We start from the raw sequence: 12690 nt of genomic DNA, 5'->3' as shown, positions 1-12690 counted from the left end.
ATTCCAGATGCATCATCTTAGAAGTAGATTTTATTCACTATGAGAAACCGACAGATTGATAGAAATCTCATTATCGTTATTAGAAAAACTGACAAAATATAAATCAGCATGTTTTTTTCTGTACTTCCATCTCCTGCCTTTCCCTGTACCCTGGGCTGGAGACAACTGGTAGATCTCATTGTCCAAGAACAACTCTTCCTTCTCTAGCCCTTGTTGCGCTTCAACTCAGAGACCTTGTAGTGAGGTGGGGCACGGTGGAACCACTCTGACCAGGAACCATCATAAACAGCCACATCGCGCTTGCCACACAGGTAGGCTGCCAAGGCAATGTGACATGCTGTGACACCTTTGCGGCATGTGGCTGTCAGCGGCTTTGAGAGATCCACTTCATTCTCACGGAATATTTGTTGAATCTCCTCAATACTCTTCTCGTGGCCAGTTTCTGTTAGGAATGAGTGGAAGGGTATGTTCACAGAGCCAGGGATGTGACCAGATTCCAGCCCTGAAAGAGAGAACAAGAAAAGTAAACATGAGCAAGGAGACATTAACATAAGTGATGAAAGACACCTACAGAAGAAACATCAATGAGACATCACTGCAGATACTTCCACTCTCTCCAAGATATTAATACTAATTTATTTCAGATAATGATGAAGACGCAAAGCAGTATGGGGCTAAAAAGAGAAAGACAAAGATTGTTCAACTTTGCTGAAGTCAAAACATCCAGAATATTTAGCAAACTATTTCTCCCCTGAAAGCACTGAGAGGTAGGAATCTGAAGAAGCCCTAGATGTGACAAGAATCAAAGAATCACCACAGAAAAGATGCTAAAAAAGGCATTAAGGGGTTCTGTGTAAAGAGAAATGCAACAGTGCATTTTTGACCTTCCTCAAGTGTGCCAGCAGCGTGTAGTGACAGTTTTCAGAAGCAGGAAGTATGGCTTGTATGTATCATTTGTGACAGTAGCTTTTTGATCTGTGTTAATTCCTGTGTCACCTTAAAATTGTATTTTAGAAAAGTAATGCAACCTTAAAGTCAGCCACACTACTGCTGAGGCAGATAACCTGGGGTAATGGGGTCAGAGAAGCAGGAATTTAGATTTTGTACTACTTTTTATCCGCTCCATGGACGAAATCAGCAGGTATTCTGTTTTTCTACTGGTATAACTGACCACTCCAGGCAAGTTGAAAGTTGCATCTCAAGAACAAGGTCTTTTGAGAAATGCAGATATAAAAATATGGTGGATAAGATTTTCATCAAATTCAAACTGTCACTGTGGGCTTAATCAAAGTCCATTACATTTGTTGGAAACTTTTCCACTGACTTTGAGAGGCTTTGGATCAAGCCTCCTTGGAGCAGGAAACATTACATATTACATTGAAAATGCTTTTTAGGGAACGGTTCCTTGCTAGGTTTGAGTTTCTAAGAAGACAGCCCTGGGAAAGCCACATAAGTAGTATAATCTTTTTCACTGACAGCTTTGCATGCGCCTAAGTCATCAGGGCAACTGATCTCAGAGATTGGGGCAGGGAACCTTTGTCAGTCAAGTGATTGGAGTACAGCTAGTCAGAGATTGACATCACACATCATAACGATACTGTGGTTTCAGCGCTCATGTAAAGTGATGTCACAATGCCATGAGATATGTCACAAGGGGAAAACAGGGTTTTGGTTGGATATTGAGGAGGGGATTTTTGCTCTGCTGGACAAGGACTGAGAGCCTAAAGACAATCAAAGCTACCCTGAGTCAGTTCCATAAGATCTCTCCCTGTTCCAGATGGACCTTCTTTGTCTCTTAATTCACCCTCCTCGAGTGTCTTACAAATCTCACACTGTTGTCTACTAGTCACCTCAGGTACCCTTCAGTGTTTAGCATTACAGCGAGAAGTCACGAGAAAAACTGCTGACTTCTGGAGGGACTAACATTAAAAAAAACCAAAACCAATGTTTTGGACTGATGCTTTCATCACATTTTTTTCCAGTTCCAGAAAACAGCTCATCACTTCAGTACAGGGAACTGCAAAACCTACATTCATTAATATTGTGTCTGTATGACAGAGGGGAAATAAAAGTAATCCAAAAAATGAGTATCAAAAAAACCTTGTTTGTAGTTCTCAGACTGCAGATCTTCTTATTGGAGACTTACATGTCAGGGTTAGGCTACCACTTTCCCAGAGTGAATGGTCCTGACCCTGTCATTTGGCAAGGGATTTCTGCAAGGCTCTGCTGCAGTGCTGGTGATCACCCCGCAACGCAGACAAGTCTGTGAGCTGCAGAACACTCTCACACCATCCCAGGGCACTGGGAAGTGCACGGAGATCAAAAAGTCCTGGGGGCTGAACTAGAAGGGCCAGCTCTTGCTCACAGAAGCTTGTGGGGCCACCAATTCAGTTCTTAGGCATCCCAGGCCCCATGGTCATGATTGCTTTCCTAGACTGTTCAAACATCTTAAAATAGGTATGCTTGTGACCCTTCTCTTATTGGGAACTGCTGTGACAGACACTCACCACCCTTAAACAACTCTTCAGTTAGGAGCTAAGCAGATGTGAAAAGAACAGACTCATTTTAGAGTATTTTTGAGTTTGATCTACAGGGAAACTTTCCTTGCTGCAGAGATTCAAAAGTCTGTTGGAGCTGGAGACCAGTGCTTGCACTCTGCAAAAGCTGGGGAATTCTGTAGCAACTGCATTTGCTCATGTATGTGAGTGTTCAGCTGAAAGAAGGAGCTGACATTGCACAACCACAATCTCTTGGACTGCCTAGGAAGTGCTCTTGAGTGGTTGAGGAAGTTTTATCAGCTCTCTCTGCTAGGACAAGAGCAGAGAAACACAGGACTGGAAGACAAGGCTGGATGCAGCTGGGATCTGAATGGGGGAGATGACACATCTGCTCCTGCCTTATATGACACAGAGTAAACTCCCTGCCAGATTCATGCAGTAACCCTCAGAAACTCCAGGAAAGAACCCCAGGATTACAGACTCTGGCTCCCAGCTATTACAGGGATCACCTCATAGGCTCCTTGTCATAAAAGCATCCATCTCAGACCCAGTTTGGATTCATGCCATGAAACTTCCCACCTCGTTGCTCACGTGAGGAGGAATATGCATTTGCATTGTTAAGTTTGTCACAGTCAGCCCATACAGCATTTATCCTTGAGCTGACATTGCCCTGCAGCTGAAATAGTTTTTCTCCCTTCCTGCTATTGCTCCAACATACTGGTAGTGAGTGCTCAGCGTATCCAACAGCCTCAGATCCTCAGCCTAAACCCAGTAAAAACTCGTTAGACGCACTGTTCATTGCCTTGGACACCCTAGAAACAGCTCTAGGTGACCACCAGGCTTCTGGATAAGGCAGCGGCATTTCCTAGTATCTTGATTGGTAGAGAGGAGGATAATAATTGCTGTTGTCAAGGCCAACTCACATCTGAGGATCTTGCACCAAACTAATTCATCCAAGTCTTACCCTCTTCTACTGCTTCCAAATGTGGCTCTTTGGCTTGTAAGAGAAACACAAGTAATTAAGTGTTTTAGGCTACTAAGCATCCAGCCTTGCTCTCTGTAGCATTATACTTCTTGGTACTTCCATCACTGCAGGTGGTACCTCACATAACACTCCCCATGTGATCAAACCTTCCTTAGGCTGTGCCAGCAGCACATTTCAGTAGCAACTCCCTCTTGCCTCGATGATTCTGAAAAATACGAAATACAACACAGAGGCATAATCATGGGACGATGCTGGCAACTTCCAGCCCCTCAGATCTGCTTTTGGCACAAGCTATTCTTATCCTCCTCATCTCCCTTCCAGTCAGCTTTTTGGGAATCTAACAGTACGTGTGCTATTTGCCCTCTTCTCACATTGAACTAAAAACTGCCCCTCTAATATTATGTCCAAAGTATTAATGAAGTCTGAATGGAATAAGTCTACCTGATAGGTACTTCCAGTGGCTGGAAGATCAGACATAACTTCCAGGCATGCATGTTCCCATTTCTCTCATATGGCACATCAGTTCTGTTGGCAAGGAAATACAGCCCCTAGGTGCAATGCAAGCTTACCAAGGTATTTTATTCAATTTTGCATTAATTTCAAGTATTTTTTTTCTTGAATTGTTTTTGAAAGCCTTCCAGTCTATCCATGTTATGATAACAGATCAACAGCTGCCTAGGTTGTGTTGTATCTCCTACCTTAAATACAAATACAAACTTTGCTAGTGTTTCTGTCGTAGGCATGCTCTGATTAAATTTATTAAATTCTTGCCTCATGGGATTGCAATGTCACAACTGATTTCTGACACATATTTGGGATGGAGATTGTCTGCCTCACCAATGAATATTTTTTGTTTATACTCCCTCTGTAGACATTATCATTGCTCCCTTCTCTTTTTTTTTGTTAACCCTCTCCCTGCTGTGTAGACTTCTCTGCAGGAGAAAAAAAAAAAAAAGAAGAAAAATGGTAGCACAGCCTCAGTATAATTCTGAGGCAATACCAAATAATCTTTCATCTAGAAACCCAGTTAACTGCATAGCAACCCTATTTACTCTTTCTTTCCTTGTTGCCTTTTTATCCACTTTGGTCCAGCAGTTTTTGTTATGTTTTAATTTCTTTTGCCAAGCCTCACTCAGCTTGGCTTTTGGCAACCCTCCCTCACAATTTTTAACCTGTTACATGTTATCTCCTACAGTTTAACCCTCTTTTCCACATCTGTTAAGATTCTCTGCTTAAATATATAATTTTTGTTGGGTATTTATCTAGCTAAGATTACAGTGCCTTCTCTCTAGCTTTTCCCTTTGCGATGAAAGCTCCAGATGGAATTTCCAAATGTCAAAAAGATAAAAGATAAAAGATGTGCCTTGTCCACATTCAACTCCCCGTGGTCTTGGAACTGGCTGGCTGCTGATAGCTGCTCCTTTCCAAACACTTCCTCTGTTGCCTCCTTTTTTATCTTGCTCTTCCATTCAAATTGTACACCTCAGAAAGGACCATTAGTGATCTCACCTAACCTACCATGAAATCATTGGAAGGAACACTTTAAGCTTAATCCTGGCCAGCCCTTTGAGAATCCCTCGCAGTCGGATGAATAAGCCTTTGCCACCAATGTCAAAATACTGTGTGCGTATACAGCCAGAAGAGTCAACTTTAAGAACCAGCAGGGCCATGGTGGTAATCCTGGAAGCTGATGTTTGTCAACCTCAGCTTTGGATTGTAGGTTCCTGTGAGTTGAAACAGACTTGGATAAAGTCTCTCACTCTCCACATTGTGCTATGAGTATTACTTTATGATCAAAGTAGAGCCAGTTCCACTCCCAGCTGCAGATTCCACTTGCAGAAGAGAGGAGAAGAACCAGCAACATTTCATTCTCACACTCACTGCCACTGAACATTCAAGCGGAGCTTTATGTTTGGGGTAGGGAGGACTGAGAGCTGGGAAGATGGGCAAAACCTTAAGCTTTGCGCATGCCCAAGGGAGAAAAGGATGACTCAAGGGCTGAGAATAAGAAGAAAAATAATTTGAAGCTCATTAAATTACTTTGGATTTGCTTTTTTTTTGGATGACAGATTTTTTGTCTGGCAACTTTTCCCCTCGTCTCTCAGGTGTTTGCAAAAAAATTCAGAATTTCACAACTTTTCTGTATGCATTTGTTCAGCCAGAATTCTTGTTCCTCAGTTTTCAGAACCCAGTACTGCAAGAGAGTCAGCACCGGTAACCATTATGTATTTATTTTTATCACTTGCCTGTGGACTGCCTGGGATTGTCTCAGTTCAAGCTGGTTCCATAGCCCTGTACCCTACAGCGCCTGAGTATAGACACTGTGGCAGAACCTGGTTGAGCCATTGCTGATCACAGGTAGAAACACAGCACTGTGCAGGGACACCTTTAGTCACTCAGTGCATGGGTCAAGGTTGCACATCTGATGGGCTTACGCTTCACACCATCCATGAACATCCAAGCTTTTTCATCCAAATCAATAGCTGTATTTAAGACCTATGAGACCTGGTTAATAGAAATGACATCTATTTTTTTCCACCCTGGCAACCTTGGTAAATCTCCTCCAGCAACTAAAAATTAGCCATGTATTATGGCTTACCTTAAATGGTACAGCACTTAAAAATCCCAGCAAGGTAGCTGCTGCATAAAAATAAAACAGGGAGAATTAATTCATACCATAAAGAAATGAAAACCTAAAGAGGTACAAGAGTCAGCTGAAATTAGCCTCTTCTAGAGATGGAGTTCATGGAACTGGAGAGATTAATTGACTTAATTAGGAAATCAAGAGCTGAGGCAATAATTAAACTGAAATCACCTGAGAACACAGCAAGTTCCTTAACCTCAAGACCATTCTTCTTCTCTAAATTGCAACGTTTCTCCTCCCTGATTGGATGGCCCCTGTAATTAATCAGCATTGATTTCAAATTGCTCTTTTAGGTGTAAGTGCTTCGTTTTACCCACTGCTGACTGTAGTGCAGCTACTGACTGGCCTGGTTCAGAAGGCTGTCAGGCTCCTGTGGAACAAGCAGCTGCAGCTGGAGTGGTTATACTGCTGGATCTGCTGTGGGAAGCAAATACAGACCACCACAAATAAACTGTTCCATGCTGACTCATTTCAAAGGAAAAATCTGCTTTCAAGATTCTGTCAGGGGCTACGGTATTTGTCACCTGGTGACAGCTCCCACTTTGGGAAACAGATGTGAAGTCCACCAGCTCCCAGCAAGGAGCATTTTATTCACATCTTGAGGTTAAAATTCAACCTTCACTTTGATGGGCTGCAGTAGGAAAAGAACAGAATAAATTATAAGATTACCTACCCCTCTCCCCTTGCAAGTCTCCTCTGTCACACCCATTACCTTTCTCACCTTCCATGATATCTTGCACAGGTTGAGTGTGTTTGGGAGGACCTCACTGCGGACACTTATGAGAAACACATGTACAGAGCCATTTACAGCCAAACACCCTGGAGTCTGGACGTGGGAAACAGTGTCCTGTTCAATGGTTGCACAGCAGCGCACACACACAAGAGAACAGCCAGAAGAGAATGACAACCTGCCCATGCGACAGCAGCGCAGAACCATCTCAGGGCCACGGAGCCCTCCACATGCCAACTCCTGCAGCATGGAGCTGGACTCAGACCCAACAACTGTTGCTAAGCTTTTCTGTGCTTTGGTTTTGAAACTCTGCATTTCTTTTTAAACTGTTTCTGTGACTCCTCCTCAGAGAAGTTATTCTGGGATATACCAAGGCTTAAATTACACAGTAAGGGCCTCCTTTAACAACCCATTTGAATTTCATTCTAGGCACATTGCTGTACCAGCTGTCCGCACTGCACAGGACTTCTCCTACCCCTGCTGCTTGTGTGTTCAGTATTTGACCTTTGTTATAAAATCAGCTTTTGTTTCTTCTACTTTGGGTATCGAAAAGAGAGAGGTTGACAGACCAGAGGCTTGGGGTTTGGGTCTTTTCTTACTTGAGCTTGTTAGATTTAATGGCAGAGAGCAAAAGGACAAAGATCAGCTCAAGCAAGTTCTCTGTTTGCTGGGAACAAGATCAAGAAGGAAAGTGTCCCTTGGGTTACTGTATTGCCCAAAACCTGCGCTTTTGCTGGTGCATTCATTATGGTGAGAGACGCCTGTATGAATACTGATAGTTTGCGCGTGTCTGCTAGCGTTAGATAGGACCCTGAACAAACCCCTGGGAGCTCTTAGCTCCTGTGTTTGCATTCTGTCTGATTAACTTCTGCAGGCTGTGAGATGGAGGATGCTGGAGCCAAGTGACTGCAGACCTTCTCTGTTGCTTCCTCCTGCAGCTTTACAGTCAACTACAAGTAAAGCAACTTGTGAGGGCACTGGGCTCCGAATGCTCAACTCTGGATCCCTTAAGGTGAATCAGTGAGTTAGGCTGAGGCATGCCTGAGCATTAGGAAAATGTTTGCTGACTGGGAGGAGTCGCTAGGCCCAGACTAGTATGGACATTCATACTGCTTTGGCGCAGGGGGTAGCCGCCATTGGTGCCATTCCCACCTCCATTACCTTGGTCCAGCTCGGTCCCCCGGAACCGGCCCTCGGGGCGTGAATCCACCACCTGGAACCGCAGGGACCCCACGTTCTGTACCATCTCCTCGAAGGTCTTCACCAGGACCGTGTTCAGCCTGGCCTTAAAGACAGCCGGCTCGGGCTGGCTGACCTCAGCCGTGACGGGGTGTCCCTCCTTCACCCAGTTCTTGAAGCCACCGTTCAGCACAGACACCTCCTTGTGCCCGAACACCCGGAACATCCACCAGGCGCGGGGGGCGTAGAAGGTGCCCAGCTCGTCCCCGTCATACACCACTACATGAGTGTCACTGCCGACCCCTAAGCGCCCCACATAGTCAGCGAAGTGGGACGGGCTGGGCAGCATGAAGTCGTAGGGGGAGGACTTGTCGCGGCACTCCTCGATGTCGAAGAAGGAGGCCCCGGGTATGTGCCTCTCCTTGAACTCCTGCCGGGCGTTTCGCTCCTGCGGCGGGTACCAAGAAGCGTCTAGCACCCGCAGGTTCGGCCCCACCCGCCCGGCCCGCACGGCCTCCGAGAGCCACTTGGCGGTAACCAGCGCCCTGCCGAGCACCTGCGGCGCCATCTCGGGCGGCCGGGGCCGGGAAGCGACGGCGCCGCTGACAACACACACAAAATGGCGGCGGCCGGAGGAAGCGGGCCGGGAGGCGCGGCCCGGCGGGGCGGTGCGGGGCGGGCCGCACCGCCCGGGACCGGCCCGCTGGGAGGGTCTCGGCTCCCGCCCCCGGCGGCTGTCATGGCTGGCGGGGACTGAGGGCGGGTGCTGCTCGGCTGAGGCCCACCACGAAGGTACGGGGGGCCGAGGTGGACTGACCCCGCTCCCTCTCCTGCTGCGGCGCGGAGGCAGCCGCGGCCCCACCGGGGCTGGGGGTGTCCGGGGCGGGAGGCGGTGGCAGCCCAGACTACCTGGGGGGCTCCAGGCCCCCGTTAAGGCCTCGGCTGGAGATGGGCTCCGCGGCGGTGAGCGCGGTGGGGCAGAATCCGCACCTTGTGGGGCCGCGACTCAGCCTGGGGCAGCCGGTCCCCTCGCCCGGGGTCCGTGGGGCCGCCCCACTGCCCTGTGGCCGCTGTCAGCGCTGGCAGGTGGTCGCGGGAGGTGGCGGGGCCGGGGCAGGACTGTGCCATGGCTCACCCGCTCGGGACACCGTTTGGATTGAGCTCTGTGAAACCTTTTATTCCCAGGGTTGGAGCTGTCAAACCCCCCATGGTAGGCTTAGGCAGCACCTGCATGCAGACACAACTCTTTTGTCCCAAGGTGCATCTTTGTTCAGCCGCTTTCTGTGAGGCTGGTCACTAATTTGCAGTTTTCTTGTTTTTACAGTCAGGTAGATTCAGGCAGACCTCGGGAATCAGGTAATCTTGGCCAGGACTCGGGAGCGATGTCGCAACTCCTCTACCGTGCTCTAGTGTCTGCAAAATGGCTTTCAGAAGCCATCAAGTCCCAGCAGCCCAGCCTGGCCTTGAGAATCGTGGATGCATCCTGGTATTTGCCGAAGATGAAGCGGGACCCGAAGCGGGAATTTGAGGAGCGCCATATCCCTGGTGCAGTTTTCTTTGACATTGACCAGTGCAGCGACCGTACTTCACCTTACGATCACATGCTGCCCAGGGCTGATGACTTTGCTGAGTACGTGGGGAAGCTTGGTGTGGGAAATGATTCCCATGTTGTGGTGTATGATGGCAGCGACCAAGGTCTCTTCTCAGCACCCAGGGTATGGTGGATGTTCCGGGCCTTTGGACATGAAGCCGTATCCCTTCTGGATGGTGGCCTGAAGAACTGGCAGCAAGAAGGGAATGCATTGAGCTCTGGAAAGAGCCAGGTAGCTCCCACTGAGTTCCACGCCTCCTTGGACAAGTCCCTGGTGAAAACATACGAGGACGTCTTAGATAACTTGGATTCCCACCGCTTCCAGCTAGTGGATGCGCGTGCTGCAGGACGGTTCCAGGGAGTAGAGCCAGAGCCCCGAGATGGTAATGTGCCTTGTAAGACATTGGCGTAATAAAAAGGGGGTTCATTTAAGGTGCCCATCAGTTTGATTCCTCTAGAGGTAATGAAGGGAAATATAGTTGTCCTTTATGGGATGAGACTTGAGACAGTGTATCCACCGGTCATCTTCTCCTTTGCCTGGCAAGTACTGCTGTTTGAAAATTCAGGAGTGGGAAACTGTGTATCATTTTTTACTCATGAGGAGCTGGGGTGAGGAACATAGCTTTCATACACCCCAAAGATATTCGTTACTCTCTTCGTGTACCCTTCCCTTCAGAAGGGCCTGTGCAGGTGCTTCACTCAGTGCCTTGTCAGAGTGGGTTGCTCTGATGGAGGGGAAATGTGGAGGCAACTGAGAGGAGGAACAGAACTTGGCAGAATTGTGTCCATGTGGTAACCTGAAGGTTAGAGCAATTGTTCCTGGGTGATCGGTAATCTAGTAAAGCAAAGTTTAACAAAAATGTATGTATTTGTTTTAACAACATATACTATATAATAAATATCCCTCCCAGTGAAACAGAGAACAGGTTTTGCAGTGGATTTGTCCTAGACTGTAGAGGTTAATTCCTATCTGTATTGCTTTTCCTCCAGGAATTGAGCCTGGTCATGTCCCTGGGTCGACGAACATCCCCTTCACTGATTTCCTCACAGAGTCTGGCTTAGAGAAGACCCCTGAGCAGATCCGCAGCCTGTTCCAGGAGAAGAAGGTGGACCTCTTAAAGCCAGTGGTAGCCACATGTGGCTCTGGGGTCACTGCCTGCCACGTGGCTCTGGGAGCATTCCTCTGTGGCAAACCAGATGTTGCTGTGTACGATGGGGCCTGGGTGGAATGGTACATGCGGGCGCAGCCTGAAAATATTATTTCTGAGGGAAAGGGGAAGACGGTGTAATAAGTTACTTTGTCTCCCACCTGTGCAGAAAATTTGCCTTGAAACAGGATTTGGACAAGATGGATTTAGCATTCCTGGTTAAGTGTTGTGAGGTGAAGGTGTTGGATGACAACTAAGGGCACATGATACTTCAGCACTTTCTCCTTACTCCTCCTGCTGCTTAGGATCATAAAGATGACCTGGGCAGCCAGCTCTAGATGATCCTGCATGAGCAGGTGGAGTGAACCACATCATAGAATCATAGAATCATTTTGGTTGGAAGAGGCCCTCAAGATTGAGTTCAACCGTAATGTAAATCTAGCACTAAATCATGTCCCTAAGATTCTCATCTATACGTCTTTTAAACACCTCCAGGGATGGTGACTCTACTGCTTCCCTGGGCATCCTGTTCCACTGCTTCACCTTTTCCATGAAGAAATGTTTCCTAACATCCAATCTGAACCTTTTCTGGCACAACTTGAGGCCATTTCTTCTCATCCTACCACTTACTTCTTGGGAGAAGAGACCAACACCCTCCATGCTACAACCTCCTTTCAGATGACTTCCCGAGATCACTTCCAACCTTAGCCATTCTGTGATTCTGTGATCTTTTTACCATATCAGATGGAAGGGAGAGAGTGCTGGTGGCAGCACAGGGAAGTAATAGAGTCAAGCCAAGCTCATGACTTGGGACGTTCCACCATGTTCACTCACAGGATGGTCAGACTGGTATAACTGTGGCTCATGATCCAGCTCTCTGCCTCTCTCCTAGAAACTGTGCACTTTATGGCCATTTTAAGTGCAAAACTTTGAGGAAAGACGTAGTTCTTAAAGGAGAAAATATGGCTTCTTAGGTGGACACTTGGGTTAGAGACTTGGTTTGGATTTCTTCTTGCACTCGGACTCTAGCTGCCATGTGTACTTAACCTTTTTGGTACCCCATGGTTCAAAATTCCCCTTGGGGCATGGGGAAAAAAAAAGATTATGGGATTGAAAAAGGATAAATAAACATGTGTTTCAAGGACTTTCTACTAAATGGAACTTATGTGAGTGATTTCTTTTCAGGAACTCTTATTTTTTGCCTTGGTGATTCAAATGAGATGTTTCCTTCTCTCCATGACTAGAACTACTATTCTTAACCTTAACAAGCTCTTTGGCCCAGGAAGAACAATGGCACATCTCTCTCTTGGGACTTCTTGACATTTTCCTCCTTTCATTCCTTGTCCATTTGTTTTCTTGCCTAAAACTTAGGGGAATTGAGACCTACAGACAAATAGGCACAATTTTTTCCCAAGACCATTGCCTTATATTTGAGAGTGAAATCCCGCTGGGTATCCCTGACAATGCCTAAGAATTTGTTCTCTCCAGGTTTTTCCCCTCTGAAAAAAAACAAAACAAAACAAAACAAAACCTGCACCTATTCTGACCCACTGGTAATTTAGAAAGTTAATGAGATGGGTTTTGTTCTTGGTCTTGCAACAACAGGTACCTGTGGACATCTGAAAAAGATGGGGTCGTCCTCTCTAGGGGATGCCATGGGTGCTTAGGGTCACAGATTTGCAGGGCCCCTGTGTAGCCACTGAACATGAGGACTGTATCTTTTCCTATCAGAGAGTGTTTATTCATTGCATTTTTTTTTTCTGGCCTCTGTTGGCTGCAGTCCTGGCTTCTTCTGGGTTTGACTTGCATGCACAGAAGCCCCCTTTCTCCTCACCTCTTGCAGAGCTAAAGTTTAACAGTCCAGATGATTTATTCCTGTGTTTTCCGCCCACATGCATATAGCCTGACCTTTCTT

The 12690-nt window shown here is 46.8% G+C and overlaps 2 protein-coding genes across 2 annotated transcripts; one reads left to right on the top strand and one right to left on the bottom strand.

Moving 5' to 3' along the window:
• Window positions 1–12: 12 nt before the first annotated feature.
• Window positions 13–8673, bottom strand: LOC136099105 (thiosulfate sulfurtransferase). The gene is made up of 2 exons (XM_065833073.2): window positions 8019–8673; window positions 13–502 (listed from the first exon to the last, which is right to left on the bottom strand). The coding sequence occupies exons 1-2, from the start codon at window positions 8602–8604 to the stop codon at window positions 204–206; spliced, it is 885 nt and encodes a 294-aa protein (XP_065689145.1). The 5' UTR covers window positions 8605–8673; the 3' UTR covers window positions 13–203.
• On the top strand, window positions 8674–11931 carry MPST (mercaptopyruvate sulfurtransferase). The gene is made up of 3 exons (XM_065833087.2): window positions 8674–8828; window positions 9361–10010; window positions 10618–11931. The coding sequence occupies exons 2-3, from the start codon at window positions 9419–9421 to the stop codon at window positions 10914–10916; spliced, it is 891 nt and encodes a 296-aa protein (XP_065689159.1). The 5' UTR covers window positions 8674–8828; window positions 9361–9418; the 3' UTR covers window positions 10917–11931.
• Window positions 11932–12690: the final 759 nt, after the last annotated feature.

Source organism: Patagioenas fasciata, chromosome 1 (genome assembly GCF_037038585.1).
Source record: "Patagioenas fasciata isolate bPatFas1 chromosome 1, bPatFas1.hap1, whole genome shotgun sequence".
Lineage (NCBI taxonomy): Eukaryota > Metazoa > Chordata > Aves > Columbiformes > Columbidae > Patagioenas > Patagioenas fasciata.
This window is presented reverse-complemented; position numbering and strand designations above follow the sequence as displayed.